The sequence below is a fragment of the Terrapene carolina genome, unplaced genomic scaffold (assembly GCF_002925995.2).
Source record: "Terrapene carolina triunguis isolate 2854851 unplaced genomic scaffold, T_m_triunguis-2.0 Scaffold838, whole genome shotgun sequence".
NCBI classification, from domain to species: Eukaryota; Metazoa; Chordata; order Testudines; family Emydidae; genus Terrapene; species Terrapene triunguis.
In genome coordinates this window covers 10,733,364-10,756,937 of record NW_020665189.1, presented here as the reverse complement: position 1 = coordinate 10,756,937, position 23,574 = coordinate 10,733,364, and the positions used below count along the sequence as shown (strand labels likewise).

The following is a 23,574-nucleotide window of genomic DNA, read 5'->3' as shown; positions in this document are numbered from 1 at the left end:
GCCCCGGCACCGGTAACAAGGCAGGAGGCCCATTCCAAAACCTCTAAGTCCCGGCACCGGAGAGAGTCGGGACGTAGAAAATCGGCCTCCGTAAGGCACTGATCACCATCTCCGGTGCCCGCTAAAAAGAAGAGGCCGGTGAGGGGCCGATCACCCCACCAGGACCTTAAAAGGCCGGTGGCGTCCACAAATGCAGGGGGACAAGCCGTGCCACAAACTCATCCTCCTATAGCTCTGTTGACTACTGCCCTGGAGAGGGTGCGGTCGAGTCCGGACCGGTCGAGATCCCCGGACCTCAGCGAGGACGTGCGTCTCCCATCGACGCCGGAGGCGTTCAAGGCGGCCTCTGACTTATTAAGCCTCCCGGTGCCGGCCTCTCCGCACCGGTGGAAAGAGCCGCCGACCATGGCCCTACCCCCCAATACAATCAAGGGGCAAGCCAGCCATGATATCGCCTCAGTCCCTGCCCCGCGCCACTCCACCGGCACTGGCGCAGAGGGAGCGTTCCCTGGCCCCGCGGCACCACTCACCGGCGACAGTGGGTACTGCTTCCCCTAGGTCCTCCTATTCGGAGATCTCCGATTCGGAGGCGGAGTCCTACCACTCCAGTAGATCGAGGAGCAGGAGGTCGGCTTCGCAGGCGAGCCAACAACCTTACTCGCCACAGTGGCAGCAGCAGTGGCATTCTGGACTCCCTGGGCTTACCATCAGTCTGTGGGACAGGCGTACGGCCCTCGCTCAAGGTCTGCATCGGTCTCCTCGACGTTGGTGGCTCCGGCGCAAATGCCTCCACCACCGGCACTGCCGTCCGACAGGGGTGTGCCACAACAAAGTCCGGCACCCCCTAGTCATACACCAGTATCGGCAGGGACCATGGTTCCGACACCGCAGGCACCGCCCAGCACGCCTCGTCGTTCAGTGTCGACCCCGGTACCGGCCGCGGTGCCACATCTCGTGTCCGCACCGGCCACGCAACCGCAGTACCGTGAGCATCTGGCCCCTGCAGAGACTGAGGGTACAGAGGAAGGCCCTTCGCAGGTGATCTCCTCCTCTTCCTCTCCGGATGAGGCGATTGCGGGAACTTCAACGGCATCGGCACTAGAGGACAACCGGGTGCTTCAGCAACTACTTAAGCATGCAGCCCAGAGCCTGACGATCCAAGCGGAGGAGATCAAGGTGGATGTGGATCCGGTAGTGGACATCTTGGCCCCCTCGCTACCATCCAGGGTAGCCCTACCGTTGATCAAAACGATAGCTGATACGTCCCACACTCGGTGGCAGACGCCAGTTTCGTTGGCCCCTACGGCCAAAAAGACAGAGGCGCTACTTCGTGCCCTCCAAAGGCCACGAGCACCTGTATGCCCACCCTCCCCCGGACTCTCTGGTCATGGATGCGGCCAACCAAAGGGAGCGTCAAGAGTTCCAAGGGTCTGCACCGAAGAACAGGGAGGCCAAACAGTTGGGATCTGTTTGGCAGAAAGGTGTACTCAACAGGGGGACTGCAATTACATATAGCCAACCAACAGGCTAGAGTGAGCCGGTATGGACACAATACATGCTCAGCATTGTCTAAGTTCGCTGAACTCCTTCCCCAGGAATCGCGAACAGAGTTTTCTGCTCTCATAGAGGAGGGGAAGTTAATCTCCCGGGCATCCCTCCAAGCAGCCCTGGATGCGGCGGATGCAGCCTTCCGCACACTGGCGACCGGGCTGGTTATGAGGCGGGGAGCCTAGCTTCAGGTCTCAAGCCTTCCACATGAGGTCCAACAGACTATCCAGGACCTCCCCTTCGAAGGGCCCATGCTCTTCTCCGAAAAGATGGACAAGAGGCTACATAGCCTAAAGGACTCAAGGGCTACCCTTCACTCTGGGATTGCACACCCCAGTCACCCAACGTAGGCAGTTCAGGCTGCAACCGGCCCCGCGACCTTACCAGCCTCAGCACCGCACGGACGCCTTGCGTAGGCGGGGCAGGAACGGCAGAAGGAGGCAACAACAGCCCCCCGGCCAGTCATCCGGCCAGCCAAGGCCCCCATCGGGGCCTAGACCCCCAATTTGAGGGTACGGTTGGGGACGACCTACTGGTCAGGACTCTGGATCCTACCAACCCTTCCTTTTTGTCACACCTGTCCCCCTTCTATCGTGCCTGGTCCCGAATCACATCGGACAGTTGGGTGCTTCGCACGGTAGAGAGGGGATATTCTATCCAGTTCTCCTCCCTCCCGCCCCACCAGCCCCCTTCCCCGTCCCTCTTCAGGGACCCCTCTCACGAGCAACTTCTAATTCAGGAAGTGCAGTCCCTCCTCGTAGCAGGGGCAGTGGAGGAAGTTGCTCAGGGGCAGGGGCTTCTAGTCCCAGTATTTCCTAATACCGAAGGCGAAACGGGGCCTTAGACCTATTCTGGACTCACGGCATCTGAACAAGTTTGTAAAGAAGCTCAGGTTCCGCATGGTCTCCCTGTCCTCTATCATTCCCTCCATGGATCCAGGGGACTGGTATGCCGCCCTCGACTTGAAGGATGCGTATTTTCATATTGCAATAATCCCCCAACACAGGCGTTACCTCAGATTCGTCATGGGCAACAACCATCTTCAGTTCACGGTTCTGCCTTTTGGCCTGTCAGCAGCCCTGAGGGTCTTCACAGAGTGCATGGCAGTCATGGCAGCCTTCCTGCGCAAGTGGGGGATTCAGGTGTTCCCCTACCTGGACGATTGGCTCATCAACGACCGTGCCAAGGCACAGGTGGTGGCTCAGGTGGTCTTCATCAGACAGACCTTCCTCGAGCTCGGCCTCCTGCTAACGAGGCCAAGTCCACCCTATCACCCACCCAGAGAATAGAATTTATAGGGGCAGTTCTAGACTCGACACACGCCAGAGTGTACCTGCCAGAGTCCAGGTTCTGGTCCATGTCCGAAATCATTCTCGGTCTCCAACGATTCCCAACCACCACAGCAAGAAACTGCCTCAAGTTAATGGGTCATATGGCTGCGTGCACATATGTGGTGAGCCACGCCAGGCTCTGGCTGCGCCCTCTCCAGGCCTGGTTAGCGACTGTATACCGGCCGGCCAAGGACGCCCTAGACTCTGTGGTGATGCTCCCCCGAACGGTGCTGGATTCCCTCCAGTGGTGGCTCGACCCGCGGGAGGTCTGCGCAGGAGTACCCTTCGCCAGCCCCCAGCCCTCCCTATCCTTGGTAACAGATGCATCGGATCTGGGATGGGGGGCGCATCTGGGGAACCTCGGGACCCAAGGCCTTTGGTCACCAGAGGACCTTTCCTTACACATCAACGTCAGGGAGCTAAGGGTGGTGCGTCTAGCCTGTCTGACCTTCAAATCTCACCTGGTGGGCAGGTGCGTTTCAGTCCTCAGGGACAATACATCGGCGATGTTCTAGATCAACAAACGGGGGTGCACACTTCTCTCCCCTGTGCCGGGAAGCCCTCGCGTTATGGGACTTTTGTGTACAGAACTCAATTCACCTGATGGCATCCTACCTCCCAGGGGAACAGAACAGTCTGGCGGACGCCCTCAGCCGCTCGTTCCATGGTCACAAGTGGTCCCTTCGCCAGGATGTAGTACGCTCAATTTTCTGTTTCTGGGGCTATCCCCAGATAGACATGTTTGCCTTGAGAGAAAACAGGAAGTGTCGACGTTTCTGCTCTCTCATGGGGCGCAGTCCAGGATCCCTGATGGATGCCTTCCTCCTCTCGTGGGAAGGTGGCCTGCTTTACGCCTTCCCCCCGATTCCCATGATTCACAGGGTACTCCAAGATCCACAGAGATCACGCTCGTGTCATCCTGATAGCGCCAGCGTGGCCGCGCCAATACCAGTACACGTCGCTCCTGCACGTGTCCACACGGGCGCCCCTCACGCTGCCCCTGCACCCAGACTTGATCTCGCAGGATCGGGGCCATCTCCGCCCCCGAACCGGGAGTCGCTCCGCCTCACAGCCTGGATGCTCCATGGCTAAACCCTGTGGAGATGCAATGCTCTCAGCAGGTCAGGCAAGTCCTTCTCGGTAGCAGAAAACCCTCCACCAGGGCCACATACATGGCCAAGTGGAAGCGCTTCTCCATCTGGGCCGAACAGCAGGGACAGGCTCCATTGCTCGCCCCGATCCCTCTTATCCTGGACTACTTGCTTCATTTGAGACAGCTAGGACTTTCCCTCTCTTCGGTTCAGGTCCACTTGACAGCCATCTCAGCGTTCCACCCAGGAGCGGAAGGTGGTTCAGTTTTCGCGAACCCATTGGTTGGTCGCTTCCTCAAGGGCCTGGACAGACTGTTCCCGCATACTCGGCAACCAGCACTGGCTTGGGACCTCAATTTGGTCCTTTCAGCCCTCACGGGGGGCCCCCCTTCGAGCCCCTGGCTACGTGCTCTCTGTTATATCTCTCATATAAGGTTGCATTCCTAGTGGCTATCACCTCGGCCAGGAGGGTGTCGGAACTCAGAGCACTGACGTCCGAGCCTCCATACGCTGTCTTCCACAAAGACAAAGTCCAACTCAGGCCACACCCGGCGTTCTTTCCGAAGGTGGTGTCCCAATTCCACATGGGTCAAGACATTTTTCTCCCTGTGTTCTACCCTAAGCCACACTCCTCCGGCACGGAGCGTAGGCTGCATTCCCCAGATGTCCACAGGGCCCTGGCATTCTATATTGAAAGAACCAAGCCGTTCAGGAAGTCAATCCAACTCTTTGTTGCCATGGCCGACAGTATGAAGGGACTCCTGTCTCGTCACAGCGGATCTCCTCATGGATCACGGCCTGCATCCGAGAATGCTACGGTTGGGCTAACGTGCCTGCCCCGCCGATCACGGCCCACTCCACAAGGGCACAGGCCTCCTCCGTAGCGTTCCTGGCTCAGATCCCAACACAGAAAATATGCAGAGCTGCCACGTGGTCCTCAATCCACACATTTATATCGCACTATGCCATCATACACCAGGCCAGAGACGATGCAGCCTTCGGCCGCGCAGTGCTCCAATCCGCAGTGAACTCCGACCCCACCACCTAAGATCAGGCTTGTGAGTCACCTGCTTGGAATGGACATGAACAATCACTCACAAAAAGGTAGGTAATCGTTTTTTCTTCTTTAACTGTTCTTCGAGATGTGGTGTTCATGTCCATTCCAATACCCACCCTCCTGCCCCTCTGTCGGAGTGCCGGCAAGAAGGAACTGAGGGGGTGGATGGTCGGTGGGCCCCTATATAGGGCGCCATGGAGGCGCCACTCCAGGGGGCACCAAGGCCGACCCCATGGACGCTGCTAGGGGAAAATCTTCCGGCTGGCATGCACTAGCGGCGCGCACACACCTGCTTGGAATGGACATGAACAACACATCTTGAACAACAGTTACAAAAAGGTAGGTAACCGTTTTTTATCTCCTCTGCTCTCCATAGGGCTACAGATCCCTTCGATGTTACTGAAGCCCTTTTATCTCATTGGCATAGAGTGCCTCCCCAGGGACAATGCCCTCTAGGATTCCTTTGCAGCCTGGCTTCAGCATGCCCCTTCTTTAACACCTAGAATGCTCATTTTCGTCTTTGTTTTGTTAACCTTTTATATTAGTCTCTCTTGGTCCAGGAAACCGAAATCTTTTATTGATGTGATTGTGAAAGACATTGTGTGGCTTTTACTACTACTCTAGGGTTTCTTAGTTTTGATTGTCTTGGATTTTAGTTCTAGAGGTCCTTGGCTTTACTTTCATCCTTAGCTGTATATAAATTTAATGCCATTGCCACCCCCAGTCTAAGGTTACATGTTACACTTATTTCAAATTAAAGAGAAAATTGTGTATCTAAAATATTATTAGGAACTTCCTTCTGGTTTGAAGTCTAGGTTTGATCATACAGAATAACAGTGGTATAGTCTTCTACTAAAATGACCCAATTTGGTACTGTATGCAGAGGAGCAAAGCCTCGGCTTCCGTGGAGCTATGATAATTTAGATCTGTCCCCCAGTCTTCAGTATTTAGTTCAAATGGACTACTCCCAGTCCAAACCTTGCAAATACAGGCTCTGAAGTTGAATACAAAACTAAATTGTATGTGTCCATGCACAGGTTGTTATTTGGGAGGGAGGGTTCTCAGATTAAAGTTGTATTGTATAATTTTCACTACAGTGTTACCTAACTGCTTGTTTAAGTACCTTGTGTTCTCCATTAATTAAACTATTATTCCTATTTGAGAAATGAAGAGACTTCAAAATTCAACTTTGGGTTGGGATTTTTCAAAGCTCCCTAGAGGATTTGGACTTCCAATTGCAGTTAATTGTTCTAAGAGGGTTTGAGCAACCAAATACTTTAGCTTTGAAAGCTCACTGTAAATTGTTACCTAATTTGACCCTTGTGAATTTCAAACTGGTCAATTCCTTTTCCTTCCCAGTAAGGAGACCGAAACTTTGAGAAACGAACTATCCTTACAGAGGATGAAAGCTTTATATGAGAGCCAGAGGGTTCTGGAGGTAGAAAGGAAGCTTTTTGCCAATGAGAGGCACCTGCAGGTATGCCAAAGTGAGAACATGAACTTGCGAGTTATGCTGGACGAGCTGAAAATGAAGTACGAACCTGAAGGTAACTATTTCTGATCACTAATAAAGTTGAAAAAAATAAATACTTGAGCCTCTTTTGCTATAACTACTTTTTTTGTTGAGGCTTGAGTTTTCAACCAACTAAAAAGATTTCTTCAACTTGACCATAAACACTCTACTTAAACAAGTGACTGTAAAACAGCCTGCTGTCTTGTAAGTTGCAGAATAGGAGTGATTTTTAAAACATTGCTTTATTGAAATGAATATATTGAATTAGTATACTGACTTTTAATTTAACAAGTCTGAAATCTGTGTGTGTGTGTGTGTGTGTGTGTATATATATAGTTGTGCTATAGAATTCTGAAACTGAAACATGGAAATTCACAGCAAATAGTGAATAGAACTTTTGAAGCAGGATGCAAACTCTGGATGCTGGCATTTTTACCAGTCCAAGACACTTGGCCTACACATTACTCTGGAGATCTCTGAAGCAGCTCAGAGTTGTTTTTGAAAGTGAGGGTTGACCATGTAACTTTCTCCTTTGTTAGAGAGAATCTGCCACAGCCATGCATACAAAGCAGTGGCTTAGCACTCTAACCTTGCGCAATTACCAGTTTTTACTGGTTTTTTCCCAGCTTTTAAAGGCAAATTTTGTGTTGGAGCCCACCCCTTCCTTTACTTCAGGCCCAAGCTCCCGCCTGAGCCACAGCTTCAAAGAGCTGTCTATACAGCTATTTTTAGAGCGCTAGCCTGAGCCAGAGTCTGTTGACCCAGAGTGGGAGGCTCACTGCCCATGGACTGTATAGCCATATCCACTGAGTACGAAATCTTTTGTGGTGCTGTTTACTGAATGGGTTTACCTGTTAAACTCTTTCCTTTTTATATGTCCCCCCCCCTTCTACTCAATATGGCATAGTTGGCGAACAAAACATTTCTCCTCCACTAGAAAATGGTGGTCAGGTTGAATCTCTCTTGAATTCACAAAATCTTACCAGAAAGGAGTATGTGCTGGTTCAGTCTGACAAGGCTGCCATGTCAGTGCTTGTTCATACCCTAAGCTGGCTCAAACTGAGGAGAAGTCAGAATGCCACAGTAGTTCCTTATTGTGAGTGAATTCTTCCAGAATCTGCCTCACTGAGAAGCCTGTTGGGTGCTACTGTGTGGCCACTACAAAGCTTGTGTATATAGCTAATTGTTCAGCTCACATTTAATCCTACAACGGGAATTTGAAGGATTCCCAGAGTCCACAGAGAGGTCAGCTATCTGAGGTACTGGCAGGAAGAGAAGTGCAAGCTCAGCTCTCTGCCAGTCCGAGACGCTGTCTCTAAAAAGGAAGCGTTGGTAATATTTTCTATTTTCTGTTGCCTGCAAGAATCTTTTACAGCTAAAAAGGCTTTTTAGCTGTAACTGTCTTGTTTCAGCAATGGAGCAAAGCCTAGTTCAGTGTGAATGAGAACTGTTGTGATTATTTCTAAATTTCCATTAGCTTCAAGCCGCCAGGTATGCTGATCTCTGTATAACCCTTAGTTTTTTTTTCTCTTAGTTGTCTTGGGACAATTGCAAACTTTCTATGCATTTCTTGGAGCAGTTGAGATGTGTACACTGAAAGATTAGATTAGAGGGCACAGTGGGAGTGCTGCACCATTGTGACCGCGCCATAAGTACTCCTGTTCTTTTTGCGGCTACAAACTAACACAGCTGCTACTCTGAAACCATTGTGACCTTGTGGAGTGGTTCAAAAATTGTTTTGAAAAGAACAGAACAGGTTTTCTGTCGAAGCATGTCAAAGGTGTGAATCCTGAGTTTGCATCTCCAGAAAGTTTACTAGAATTTGAGTTGCAACTCAAATATTTGAAGCATTTTTCATACCAGCTGTAACCAAGTGCCTTGTAAAATTACAGTGCACTGACTGAAAACAGATATAATGCAAGTTCTTTCCTTATATTGCTAATAAATTAAAGCTTTCAATCAGTCTGAGGCATAGGCAAGAAAGATGCTTTCAGGTGACACAGTGGTTGAGAAAATGTGGAAAACGCAACAAGTCTGGGAACTACTGAGAATCTTCACAACAATAGTGGTAAAAGGATGCGAGGGGATGTAAGAACGAATTGCTAGATGAGTTAAGCAGGTGGCAGCAAATCCTTGACCATCTTAAAAATTCGCTGGCTTCCAGGTCCCTTCAAAGTAGAAAAGTTTTAAAGATGGATTGATGGGGTCACGCTTCTTCATAACCATTTAAAAAAAATAAATCCGCATTTTTGAAAGTTAGGGAATTGGAAAGCCCTAGGGTAGGGGAGGTCACACTTGCCCACCTAGAGATGAAACTATGGCCCACATGAAGAGTACTGCAAAGATAATAGGCAGATGTGTAGTGAAACAAATGTGGAAGAAGTCCATGGTCATGAAGAAAGGAAACTAAAGTTAGGAAATAGAGTACAGTTTGAGGTAGCTCCTTCTGCCTAAAAGAAGCACCTGCCTTTTATTTGAGCAGTACGTCATCAGTAAGTTTTAGCTACCAGGACAGCAGCCCAAATGTCAAAAGAATCAAAAAACATAAAAGGAGGTGTGTGAAGTTAGGTATATCTGCTTAAAAGGGTTTGGTGAAAGATTTTTAAAATAGAGGTGAGAGAACGAAAGCAGAGGTACCAATTACGTCTTTGAATTTAAGTCTTTTGGGACTCTTAGATGTATGTTACTAAAAAGTCACTGTCTGTCTCCATCAGCATGGAGGCAGCTAAACATCTTGGGATGGTCTGCATTAAACAAATTCTCACCTAAATAGATTCAATGCTATCTTGCTGGTTTCAGTAATTATACGAACATGTACGTTTATTTCAATTACCAACATGTTTCTTTGTATACAAACATAACTATCATTCTTCTCTAGAATTAATTAAAATCCCTAAAAGCATAAAAAGGAGGGAGAAGATTCCAGTGGACATGACTTCTGAACCTGGAGATAGCAAAAATGCTACAGTAGAGAAAACTACTCACTTTTCATCTCAAAATAAGGAAGAAAGAAAGATATGTACCAAGAACTTGGATCCAAGTGATGACCCTCAAAGAAAATATGTACTTGTGGCAGCACCAGTGAACATCACTCCGCTTCCAGCAACACAACAAAGGGCTGAACCCGAGAAGGATAGGAAAAGAGTTAAAATCAAAGAAGAGAACATCAAAGGTTCAAGTGAAAGAAATGGAAATAACTCTCTAACTCCAGCTGCCTCCAGGTCAGTGTCATCTTGTGTGTATGCTCATGGCAATCAGCGCAGACCTGCATCTGTTTTCTTTCGCTGCATGAACTATGCTATCTACTTCTTTATCTATTTTCTCAGTGTTGCATGCAGTGTAATTCCTCAGTTCCGGCTGCCTACACTCAACTTTTCAAAACCCTTTAAAAAGGCTAAAATGATTGCTAATGAAAATGACTCTTAGAATCATGAACCTGGATCTTGGGAATAACTGATATTTAACGTTTACTATTATTCAAAATATCAGTGTCAATTTGTATATCTTTAACTTAACCATGATAGATCAGACTTCATTTGCTCAGGCTTCAATATGAGGCTTCTTTTCATGGGCAGTTTGAGGCTGCCATACAAAACTAACTATGGCAGGACTTTAGGGATTGCATTCCAATAGTACGAAAACTTGAGACTTAAAGTAAAACATAGCCTAAAATTTGCACTTCACAAAAAATGATTACCAGTAGTTTTCAAATGTCTTTTTACTATTCAAGGTCATGTTTTAATGGACTATGTAATAACACAACTTTTGTTTTGAAGACTAATATTTGTCAAAATTACTAAAACTTTCACTCTTTTATTCAAAATTTGAGTCATGATTGATAGAGACCTAGCACTGTGTACAGAGGTCCAACCTTTTTGTCTTTGTAAAAGGAATGCTACTTTCTGTTTGCTGATGCTCTGTTTTCTGTTTGCTGATGCTCTGTTTTCTGTTCAAGCTAATATTCTCATGTGGGAGCATGTGTGAGAACATAGAAATCACTTGAAGGCTAATATTACACATTTGAGCTCTAATGATAGGTCAAAAAGTTACGTAAGTAAAAATAATCAGAAAATGCTGGCTATCTCTAGTATTTCAGGTCAGGTTCTGCACACAATAGAGTGTAGCCATGTTGAGAAGATTGCTGAGTGAAGTCGTTCTGGAAGGAGGGTGGGATAGAATGTTGAGTGGAAAAAAGCTAAGTTTCCTTTAAAAAGTGTTCATTTTCCATGAGGTGTCCAGCTGCCTTACTATTTTGCTCTTTACCATGTTCTTGCCTCAGTCTTTCAAGTTAGAATGGAATATAACTCCCCATGGGGCAAGCTAGTTTGCCAGAAAATAATTGCTGCAGGAACGTGAGCCACTCCCTCTAACGTTGACTCTGTCTCCTTTATAGTCCCACTCAGAAACTTCCCCTTTTTTCTCTCCTCACTTGTTTCTGAAATATTTTTTTTCTTAGGCTTCTATTTAGCATTGTTCATGGTACAGCATAATGTTTTATATTGGAACCATATATACTACAATCAAACAGAATACAAACTGTTTAAAAACATATGGAAATCAGATACAAAACTATGCTGAATGAATGTTACGGTTGTGAGGTCAAAGTTAGGAAATGCTAGAAGTAAAGATTCCTGTGCAACCTCTTTATTGCTTCCTTGTGTGGATGTAATTAGAGGCAATTAAAATGGTGCGATCACAATTTTTTTTTGCAAAACTCAAGTCTTATTTACTGCACTTCATAACTACTGTTTTATATTTACACTATTTAGAGAAGCTTTAAAATATAAATTCAGAGAAGATCTGATGAATAATAGAGGGATACCCCCATTGTGCTTTCTCAGTGTAACATTGAATCATCACTGGGTTGGAAGAACTTGCAGGTTCCATTTTAATTAGTAGGTTAAATGGACTGGGGGTAAGAAGGCTTTGAATGATGATGGGTTTGTGGCTTGGGAAGTGGGGTTCCTGGAGGCATTACATATATGCAGAAGCATGGAAAAGGGCTTGGGTGAGAAGAAAATCAAGGTAGCCTCAAGTCTGTCATGAGAGGAACAGAGGGGAATATGGTAAGGCAAAATCCGATATTGGCCAGGAAGTGCAGAAGGACTTAATGCTAGAAGATGATGCTTAGTTCTGCTATTTGTTGGCCTTAGTTACTAAAGTACCTTTTTAATGGGTGAGAGTGGGCTTAATAACAAATTAAACTGTGACAACTGTCTGTTTCAACGCATGTGGAAAAGGTCACAAAGATTCAGTTAAGTGCAACTTGTAAGAAATATAAGGAACTCAAAGGTAATTATTGGATGCACACTTCTGGCTTGTGTGGTATAGTTCAGATATTGAATGTTTTGGTTTGGGGGGCACAATTTTGAGCTTCCAATGTAGTTAGAATAGAATCTCTCCCCTCCCAAACAGTCTTATGAGCTTTATTGTCCAACTGATTTTAAGTAAATGGTCCTAAATACTGACTCCACATCCCTCATCTAGGAGGAAGGTGAGGAGGAATGAGCAGGAATGTCAAAAATTGGGAAGGCCCGAGAGGGCCAAATTGGTTATAATGGCTTTTGGCGTTTCGGGCCTCCTTTGGGGCCATCTTGCCTTATCTAGAAGGGAAGGAAACACTTAAAGCTGGATGTGAAAGAGGTGCCTCAGTATGACTAACTGATGAAGCAGCATCAGCAGGCTTTGGAGAAAGTAACATCCATAATTCATGGGTTAATGGAAGGCAGTTAAAATGTGTAGCATTTTTGAGGGTGAAAAGGTGGATTAGAGAAGTCAGCTGTGGGTTTGAAGGGAGGTTAAAGCCAAGGAGGAAAGTGTCTGACAAATGGAGGGTTTGGGGAGTAAAGGATGGGGGTGGAGGAATGAAGACTAAATAAAATCAAGCAAAATTTCTAATTTATGGGAAGACTTTTTTTCTCCTGCACCACTTTATGTTGGCCTAGATAGCGCATAGATAAAGAAAAGAAAAATCAAAACTCTAAGGCTTTTGGCCTCTATAGTATTAAATGTTGGTTTTTTTCTCCATGGTTTTCCTTTCCCAGCAAGAGGAAAGTGTTCTGACTCAGCTATTTTAATTTCATTTAACTCTTCCGTTTGGATTATCCTGATTGTGCCCCCTGCACCCCATAGTACAGACTCATTAGAGAACAGCAAGGCTTTCATTCCTGTTGGCAAAGTTCTATAAGCCTGTTTAGCTCATGATCGCCAGGGGGAGGAGCAACTGCTTTACTCAGTGTCTGTTCTTTGAAATTTGTGATGTTCCATCTTGAAGTTTAAATTGACTTTTTTCCTGAAATATCTTTCTGTGTAGGAGCCAGATTGCATGCTATTTGGCAATACACAGTCCTTCATTCTCTGATTAGTTATCACTTCTCAGCTCTCTTCCATAAACTTGTTGTTTGTTTCACGATTTACTATAATGGGGCTTGGCAGAAGAAATAATGTGAAGGAGAAAGGAAGTTTACTTAGCAATAACCAGAGTTGAGATCACTTAATGTTCCCTATAGATACTTGCTGTACCATCCTCCTTTTACTTCCTTAGGGTGGAGAAGAACTGATGATGGTTAGGTAGAGAGGGTTTGTATATCTGACTTGTCAGTTGGCTTAATATATTTTTGTTTAGGTGAAAAGCTTAATTACCTGATAAGGTTGTGTGTGTGTGTGTGTGTGTGTGTGTGTGTGTGTGTGTGTGTGTGTAAAATATGAGTCATACAAGATGCAAGTTGATGTTTGCTTCAAGGTAGAAATAGTCTTAACAGAACTCTTGACTTGGGTACATGATACAGTAACATGTTGCAGCTTGAAACTTGCAGACATACGTGACGTTTTATTATTAGGGCCCTACCAAATTCACTGCCATGAAAAATGCGTCACGGACCGTGAAATCTGGTCTTTTTTGTGTGCTTTTACTCTATACGGACTTCACAGGGGAGACCAGCATTTCTCAAATTGGGGCTCCTGACCGATAAGGGAGTTGCATGAGGGTCACAAGGTTATTTTAGAGGGGTTGTAGTGTTACCACCCTTACTTCTGCGCTGCTTTCAGATCTGGGCAACCAGAGAGTGGTGGCTGCTGACTGAGGGCCCAGCTCTGCAGGCAGCAGCGCAGAAGTAAGGGTAGCAATGCCATACTATGCCATACCATGCCGTCCTTACTTCTGTGCTGCTGCTGGTGGTGGCTCTGCTTTCAGAGCTAGGCTCCTGGCCAGCAGCCGCTGCTCTCCAGCTGCCCGGTTCTGAAGGCAGCGCCGCCGCCAGCAGCACAGAATTAAGAGTAGCAGTACTACAACCTCCCCTACAATAACTTTGTGACACCTCCCTCCCCAATCCTTTGAGTTAGGACCCCTAAAATTACACCACCATGACAGTTCTGATTTAAATAGTTGAAATCATAAAATTTATGATTTTTAAAATCCTATGACTGAAATTGACCAAAATGGACAGTGAATTTGATAGGGCCCTATTTATTATTTGTGGAGGCAGTTATCCAATACTGGGCCTATCTTGTAAAAGTTTCTGGCAATGTTTCACCAGGATTTGCAATGTAAGAATACTGGATTTTAATTGGCCTTCTGTGTGTTTTGGCCTTCTACCAATTTTTTGTCAGAAAACTCAGCCATTTTTTAAGTGTGTGTGTGTGTGTGTGTGTGTGTGTGTGTATGTAGATAGATGTAGATATATATAAATAAAAAAATATGAAAGCTTGGATTATTTGTGGAGTCAAACAAAAGCTCAGGCATAGTTTAACTGTTTATTTTTAATCAATTACTGTTCATCTGTTTGTTTACACTATAGAAACCACTGGCTAAACATCATTATCAAGAGTTAATGAGCAGAGTAGCACACTTTCAATTCTCTGTCAGAGGGGCTCTTGTACAAGTTAAACTGCCTGAGGGACTTACAGGTAGTGGTCCAGAGGACATCAAGGGAAGGAGGGGTGTGGGAGCCATCAAGCAGAGGGAGCGCTAGCAAGAAGATACTTGGCAAGCAAAGCTCCCAGTACTACAGGAACATACTTGCTTTTTTAGATGAAGCTCATCAGTCTAGCTGGACAGACTCCTTACCCAACCATGAAGTTTGTAAGATGGTTCTTAGAGTATATGTTGCTATGAGTGCATCCACCTCGGTACCATAGTATGTGCCCGTGAGCTCTTGATTGGAGACTGGAAAGTAGTGCTCATGGGCCTGTGCCTGCACAGAACAACATCTCGTGTTATACATATCTATAAGAAGATATAGACAGGTACAAGCCAGCTGCCACTCAGTTCCTGCTCTACTGCCTATAGCTTGAGACAGTCTTTGCTGTTGGCAGTTTCAGCTTCTTGCCTTTTTCACCTTGTGGAAGTATTTTTATTCATTATTGTTTTGTTTCCCAGTTATTTTACTTTGGGGTGTGTGTGTGTGTGTGTGTGTGTGTGTGCGTGCGCGCGCGCGCGCGCTTCTGGAGAGGGATTTTTTCCCCTCCTACTTCTAGACCTTTATGCCAGAGCAAAAATTATGCCTCACACATGTGTTTAAGTCCTACCACAGGTCTTTTCCCTGTAGTGATGGACATTTAAGTAGCCTGTGGTGTTTGGGGGACTCCCATATACCTCAAAATGCAAGGTCTGTCTGGGATGTAAGGGCAGGTCCAAAAAAGATTGTTTATAGTTTTAGGTCCAAAAAAGATGGGGAGGCTAGCATTAGATAGTTTATAGTTTTAGTGGTGGGATAAGTAACAGTTAAATAGTTATCCCTTATCTTATTTATTTTACCAAAAAAATTTTTCCCCTTCTTTTCTCTGTATCTACCCTTAGTAGGAAGCTAGGTTTAGGCTCCCATAGACTGTCCCCTATTGCGTTTTGGAGACAGACTAATCCGGCATGCCTGGATCACTGGGTTTCAAACTGTCTGACTTGCAGACTTTCTATCCCCGTATCTAACGGACATGCACAGTGCGTCCGGTGTCTCGGCGAGACACATTTTTCAAAAGTGTCCATATTGCCAAAACCACACGGCCAGAACCAGGAGGGCAAGGGATCTCCAACTGAAATTGCTCATTATGGAGACCTTGGACCTTGAGTCTCAGACCCTTCCAGGCCAACAGTCTCCATCAGCAACCTCTGACAGAGGACCTGCTCGTACCGCCCCTCACCAGTAGCACTTACCTAAAAAGGCCACACAAAAGAGGGCTCAGACTTCTACTCAGAGGGAATCAGCTAAGAAGCAGCGATCCCCCCTGCCAAGTCTATCTCGAACCAATGGCACCGAGCACATCGGACTCAGACCCCAGGTCCTTCCGGCACTGGGAGCTGTCATAGAGCAAAGGACCCAAAGCGGGCAAGCTCTAACAGCGCCTCAGAGGGCACAATAAAGCCCTCCTCATCAGCACCCACGGAATCGAAGAGGCACTCAGCACCAAGCAGCACAGTGACGCCACCTGTGGTGCCTGCACAGCTTGGCATAAACCCCTCAGCACCGACACCTGTAATGTGTATGGCCGCAACGCTGACGTTGACCCCGATGCCATCGGTACCGCACCAGTTCTTATGGCAATCAGATCTGTGGGAATCCTCAACCCCTGAGTTGCCGCTCTTCAGTACCGACAGCACTCCAACCTGGTCGGTACTGAGTCCACTGTCAACTTCACCTCGCTCAGCTCCACCTCTGTCAAGCGATAAGGATGAGGAAGACAGAGGAGAGTTTACACACCTCCTCACCCAGACTGGGGCCATCCCACCAATCGAATTACCCTGCAGATGAGTGCTCTTGGTCTGGGCACACATGGGCTCTGCCTCCGATGCCGTTCTTTCCCAACTGGCCTTATTGGGACCTGTGGGCGTAATACGGGGCCCAACATCGCAGACCTCCTATCCCATCAAGACCTACAGCTCCGCAGTCGCCACCACCATCTCCAGACACACATGAGGGAAGGGCAGAGGAAACAGAGAAATTCAGATCAGGAAGCCCTACCACCGGCTAACCTGTCGTCTTTGTCACCCGACGAAACAATAATTCCCCCACCACAGGGACAACTTCAAGCAGTTCCAGGACCTTTTTAAGAGAGTAGCAGAATCTCTGGACATATCTCAGGAGGAGCTACCAGAGTCACAGTACAATCTGTTGGATATACTCCAGATATCCACCTCTTCCAAGATTGGCAATGCAATCAATGATGCTATTATGGAGCCTGCCAAAACCATCTGGCAGATGCCCACAATAGCGCCATCTTCTTGCAGAAGATCTGATAAGAAATACTACATTCCATCCAAAGGCGCTGAATTCCTTTTTACACACCCCACACCAAATTCCCTGGTAGTGGAGGCTGTTAATATAAGGGGGGAATCAGCACCAAGCCAGAACAACTCCTTACAACAAGGACTGAAAGAGGCTAGACCTCTTCAGTCGCAAAGCATATTCGTCTGGCACGCTACAGTTCCGCATAGCAAACTCTGCATCTTTACTACCCAGGTACACTCACACTGTCTTTTCAAAGATATCTGAACGTATTGACCATTTGCCAGATGAGAGGAAAGAACAGTTTAAAGTCAGAAGGCCACCTTATTGCCAGGGCAGCACTACAGGCCTCACTGGACTCGGCAGACATGGCTGCACGGTCAATAGCAACATGTGTGGTCATGCGCTGTGCATCTTGGTTACATCTCTCCGGCTTTCCCAGGGAATTCCAGTCGACAGTGGAGGATCTGCCCTTTGAAGGCCCAAAGTTGTTTGCGGCCAAAACAGATGAGTCCCTTCATACCCTCAAGGACTCAAGGGCAACCTTAAAATCTCTGGGCATCTATACACCTGCAAATAAAAAGAAACAGGGCAGGTATTGTACACAAAGATTCCACTTAATGCTGTACTCGCAACCCCACAAGCAGTATGATTAACTGCATAAACAAAGATGTCGGCAAAACCAAGATCAACCCTCGACATCTCAGCAGTCCATTCCAGACAGCAATTTTCAAGGTGTGATCAAGGGCACAAGACCACCATGCTCTCTAACTCCGGAAACAGAAATAGTCTCCTGTCAATTCGGAGATAGCTTGTCACGATTTTACCAAGTCTGGAACACCATCACAACAGAGATGGGTTTTAGAAATTTATCCAAAAGGGTTACTCCATCCCCTTTACCTCTATTCCACCTATCCATTCTCCCCCCTGCCCCCTCCAATCCCTCTTCAGAGACTCCTCTCACGAGCACCTGCTGCTACAGGAAATAAATCACCTCGTACAACTCGGTGCCAAGGAACCTGCATTGCAGCACCGGGGCGGGAGGGGGCGGTTTGCATTGTTTTTTAACACAGAAAAAGACTGGCAGGTGGAGACCCATCCCAGATCTACAGAAACTCAACAAATTTGTAAGAACACAATGTTTCAAAATAGTAGCACTATCTACAATAATTCCAGCGTTAGAGAAGGGAGATTGTCTCTCGATCTGGAGGACTCATATTACCATCCACCCGTCACACAGAAGATTCCTGAGGTTCACCCTAGGGAAACATTTCCAATACAAAGTATTACCCTTCGGCCTGTCCTCCGCTCCAAGGGTTTTTTCCAAAGTTCTAGCTCTCATGGCGGCACTCTCTAAATAGACGCCACACAGAGTAAAATGGTGAACACAACTAAAGAACGTCTGTACAGGAGTCCCATTTGAAATGCATGCAATCACTTTCTACCTCTAATTAAAAACACAGCCATCAGGATCCTCACGGACAATATACCATGCATGTTTTACATAAACCGCCAAGGGGGTAGCACAATCATACTCCCTATGCACAGAGGCAATACAACTTTGGAATTGGTGCATCAACAACCACATCAACATATCAGCATCCTACCTTCCGGGATTTCAGAACACAACAGCAGATGCCCTAAACAGAGTTCTCACAAACCCATGAATGGGAGATGGATCTCGGAATTCTACATGCCATATTCAAACTGAGGATTTCCCACCATAGACCTCTTTACAACAGCACAGAATACCAAGTGCCCACAATATTGCTCCAGAGCGGGATTGGGACACTGCTCCCTAGGTGATTTCCTCATCTAATGGGATGTGCCACTGATGTATGCATTCCCTCTGACCCCACTCCTAAACCAGGTCATTCACAAGACCAAGGAGGACAAATCCAGTGTCATTCTGATAGCTCCTACATGGCCCAGACAAACATGGTTTCCATATCTCCTTCAGATGGCGGTGAGCCCGCCTCGAACCCTTCCCCTAGTACCTCACCTTCTATCACAATATGCAGGACACGTCTGCCACTCCACCTCACAGCCTGGTTACTCCATGGCTGACTGTGGTTGAGGAGGCCTGTTCAGATGAAGTAAAAGATATATTAATAAACAGTCGGAGAGTGAGTACAAGGAAGACCTATATCCATAAGTGGAAATGATTCAGTGTTTGGTGTCAAGATAAACAGATCTTACCAACATCTTGCCCTCTACCAAGGGTCCTGGACTACACGCTATAATTAAAAAAACCGGGGCTCTCCACAAGCTTCATCAAGGTACACTTGGCAGCTATTACCTCTTTGTACGACAAAGTGGATTGAGCCACTATATTTGCCCACCCGATGATTAAATGCTTTCTTAAGGGCATTGAGAATGCCTACCCCACAATAAGGAACCCTTTGCCCATGTGGGAGCTCAAACTTGTCCTACATGGGCTTATGGGAAAACCATTTGACCCACTCGCCATATACTCACTCCTCCACTTATCCATGAAGGTGGCCTTACTTATTGCCATTACATCCGCCAGAAGGCTGGGAGAACTAGGGGCATTACTGGCGCACACACCCCATACACAACTTTCTTTAAAGACAAAGTTGCCTTAAGACCACACCCCAAATCCCTACCCAAAATCTCCTCCCCCCTTCATCTGAATCAGCCTATCTACTTATCTCTGTTTTTTCCCAAACCAGATGCAAACGGAAGGGAGGCATCACTCCCACACGCTGTTCGTTCATCGAGCTCTAGCTTTCTACATTGAAAGAACAAAACCATTTAGAAAATCTCCAAGACTATTTGTTGCTATAACAGCTTCTCTTATTGTTCTATCGCAAAATAGAGACTATCTAAGTGGATATCAGGATGTATCCACCTCTGTTATCAAAACTCTCATCTACCAGTCCCAATGAACTCTACCAGAGTACTTTGGACATCAGTAGCCTTCCTCAATAATGTCCCTATGGTTGACATTTGCAGAGCAGCAACTTAGGCATCAGCCCATACATTCACGAAACATTATGCCTTAGAGCAACGATCAGCTTCGGACACTCGCTTTGGACTCAAGGTGTTATCTGCCATACATACTGCAACTCTGAAGCCCCTCTTCTCCCCCCGCCCCCCATTGAGAGGCACTGCTCAACAGTCACCTAAAGTGGAGCACCCACAGGGACACTCCTCGAAGAAGAAAAGGTTACTCACCTTGTGCCATAACTGAGGTTCTTCAAAATGGTGATTCCTGTGGGTGCTCCACAAGCCCTCCCTCCTCCCCTCCCTTTAGAGAAACTGCATGAAACTCCAGGGTAGAGAAGGAACAGAGGGACGGTTGACTGTGCACCACTATGTAACCACTCAGAGCAGCACAAAATGGCAATGGCGCATGCGCGGACCAACTGGGTGCAGCTACCACAAATCTCCAATTACAAGCGCAGGGCATGAAGACACCTAAAGTGGAGCACCTGCAGGGACAACCATCTCGGAAAACCTCAGTTACTGAACATCGTGAGTAACCTCATTTGCAGAAAGAATGAAGGGCCAATGTATTTCTCTGCAGTAGTTGTCGAAGTGAGTTTTGGGTTGTATTTTGACCTGTTAGGAAATAATTGGGGCACAGTCCTCCACTAGAGCTCAGTCCATGTCTACTAAAAGATGTTCCCAGAGCAGAAATCTGCAAGACTGCAACTTGGTCTTCTCTTCAGACCTTTGCCAAGCCTAATGCCACCTTACCTGCTTCCAGAGACAACCCTGCCTTTGGTGATGCAGTTCTCTCAACAGTTCTTGACTTACCTTCCCAGTACCCACCACCTTTTGAATTACTGCTTGGGAGTCTCCTATGGGGGAGTGCCCACAGAGACACGTACTCGAAGAAAGAGAGGTTACTTACCTTACAGTAACTTGTCCCTGTGGGAGCTCCACCTCCCTCCTTCCCCTCTGCTATGGAGTCTCTGGCTTTGTTGCTGTGAAGGAACTGACTGGTGATGGGCTCGCACCTGCCTATTATCCCCTTGTTTGGATCACAGTGTTCTGCGCAGGTGTGGCCTGCAAGCACTACTTTGCATTTTCCTTTCAAGAGCGTATGGGCACTTGCATCCTATGGGGGGACAAAAACCATCTAAAAGAATTCAAATTGCTGTAAGATAAGAAATCTCTCCTTTGTTAACTTGTAAAGATTACACAAGGAGCCTAGCTCTTGGCCTGCAGTTTTGAGGCTTATTGAAGGTGAGAAATGAGTGTTTTCAGGGACTTGTGTGCAGCATACCACAACTGGTGATAATTTTATGCCATTATATTTGGTGTAAAAACTAAGTGGGATGTTTTGCAGATAGATGGGGTCGGGTGAGGACTCTAGAAGTCAGGTTCGCGTTCCAATAAAGCTTTTCAAGTCCCCAGAATTAGATTTCCTTACCCAAATGTGTGGATTTTATGCTGTTCCTCCCTTTCCATGGCAAGTGATCTCTGACAACTGCAGCACTTGTTTACATGGGAAAAATAATAGGAAAACTATTTGCATTGAAAATGGCTATATAGCAGCAGTAAATGAGGGGCCAGCGCCATATGATGGGCAAGACCTATTGGAGAATAACTGAATAATTCCTTCTATATGTTGGAAATAGATTACAAGCAATACGACTCAACATGACATGTCTGATGTACTGAAAGTTGACAAGCTTGTAAAAAATCAATTATAATCGTTAGCTTAATTAGTTATTATGCAGTTTGAAAACTTGTGTAGTTGTAGCTTGAAGTCTGAGAACCTGTGTCTTAATGGAGGTCTTACACCTTACAGTGTGGCAGCCAACATTCTCCCCCCTCCCCCCGTTTAGACTACAGGCAGATTAAAAACATAGCTTTGGCAAATTATGATAAACTTTGAGACCAAATAAGTCAATAAAAACTGATTGAGCTTTCAAGGTGTTCATGGCCATCAGGACAGAGGCTACTGTAGCAGAGAGACTGGATGGAAATTGGAGTACTTGTGGCACCTTAGAGACTAACAAATTTATTTGAGCATAAGCTTTTGTGGGCTACAGCCCACTTCTTCGGATGCATAGAATGGAACATATATTGAGGGGAGATTTTTTTTATATATATATAATGAGCATGAAAAGGTGGGAGTTGTCTTACCAACTCTGAGAGGCCAATTAAGTAAGAGGGGGGGAAAAAAACTTTTGAAGTGATCAAGATAGCCCAGTACAGACAGTTTGATAAGAAGTGTGAGAGTACTTACATGGGGAGATAGATTCAATGTTTGTAATGGCTCAGCTATTCCCAGTTTCTATTTAAATTGTTTGTACAGGGTTTGGCCCTATATTTTTGTCTGTTACAATACAAAAGTTGAATTATAACTTTGCCACTATATGGTCGTATGTAATGTGTTAATTAGGAACTGATAGGTAGCGTTCTCCTGGAACTTGTGCTTTTCTGTGTCACGTGTGTTCATTTTTTTGTTCCACATATGGCATGATATTGTTTCCATGCTGATAACAACCAGTTACCATCTTCAATCATCAGTTTCAAACTGGTTCAGTAGATCAGACAAATTGGAAACCAAAAGCTTTTTAAAGTGGCAAAGTAAAGATGAGGAACATTGCTATGTGAATTCAAAACAGTTCTGATGTTTTCAAATCTTGTAGTAAAAATACTAGCTGACCTCACTTTCTCTTGTGGATAGGGCAATTGGTATTCCATTTTGCTGCTTGATCTAAGTTAAAATGAGACCCTCAGCCTTGATTTTCTTCTTTAATTAAATATGTATTTAGAATGGATGCTTTGCCTGTAGGTTAACAGCTGGATCCAGACTTGAAACTGTGGAAAATGAAGACCTGAGTGAAAAAACAATCAAGCCTGAGAAGAAAACACGAAAGAAAACATACACTACATTATATGTGTCTTCTAAACCAACTCCTGAAACACAATGTCCTCAGCAATAAAACTCAGTTTTTCCAGAGCAAATCTGGAAACTTAGTCTTGCCTTAAAGATTCTGTTGTGAAGCAATGAATACATAGTGTACCATTTTTAATGTACATATACTTTGCATTTTAAGAAACCTGTGTATCTGCCTTCTGTTTCATGAACAATTAATATTATGGTTTGTATTATGCAGGGCTCTCACCATCCCTATTTGGTTAACCTCAGAAGTGCCACAAAAATAAATTCTCTTTGGTAACTTGACCCAAAATGTTGTCTCATCCTGAATTTTAGTTAAGACCCTAATCATTAGTAGTTTTGGGTTTCCAAAAGTGTAGCTCAGTTTAGAATGACTAGAGTTGACTATGGACATCCTGTGAAGCTATATAATAAATACAGGTGTAAACCGAGTAGGACTGCATATTTCTCTAGTGAATAAAATATTGTGACACTGGACTGATGGAAGGGAAGATAGAGAGAGAACAATAAATACTAATGTTATTAAATTCCTAAAGGTTGTTTTAATTGTTTTAAATGGGCACCTTTCAAAGCTACATTTTCCCCCAGTGTGTAGCAATTTCTGATTTTCAGCACACCCTATATACTTAAATCCCACATTTAACATCCTCTTTAAAAGTCATATGAACGTGGGGTGCATTTGAAATGCTAGGAAGGATCTTATAAATGTACTAGCAATTAAAATAAACCTTGCTTTATTCCTTTTGAAGGTGCCGATAAATGTTGCATTGTATGACAAAGTGCTTAGTTTTCTAAATGTAAAATTCTAAAAAAAAAATTCAGAAAATCTTTTTGTAATATTCTGTGTGTAAAAACTGACTATGTACTAAAAGTTTATTACTGCTCTTAATGTAATTACTTTTTTCTGTTTAATTTTGTTTGTAGAATACAAAA

General features: G+C 45.6%; 1 protein-coding gene across 3 annotated transcripts in view; it reads left to right on the top strand.

Annotated features, from left to right (window-relative positions):
• SPDL1 (spindle apparatus coiled-coil protein 1) overlaps nucleotides 1-23,568 on the top strand; it is a 52,759-nt gene extending 29,191 nt beyond the window's left edge. For 2 of the 3 annotated variants that reach the window (XM_024202803.1, XM_029913756.1), the window contains exons 10-11: nucleotides 6,387-6,574; nucleotides 9,419-9,966. In XM_024202803.1, the coding sequence (XP_024058571.1) occupies nucleotides 6,387-6,574; nucleotides 9,419-9,966 (736 nt within the window). Of the gene's footprint in view, nucleotides 1-6,386; nucleotides 6,575-9,418; nucleotides 9,967-22,533 lie in introns of those variants that run through there. The other variant, XM_024202806.3, reaches the window with a different exon arrangement.
• Nucleotides 23,569-23,574: the final 6 nt, after the last annotated feature.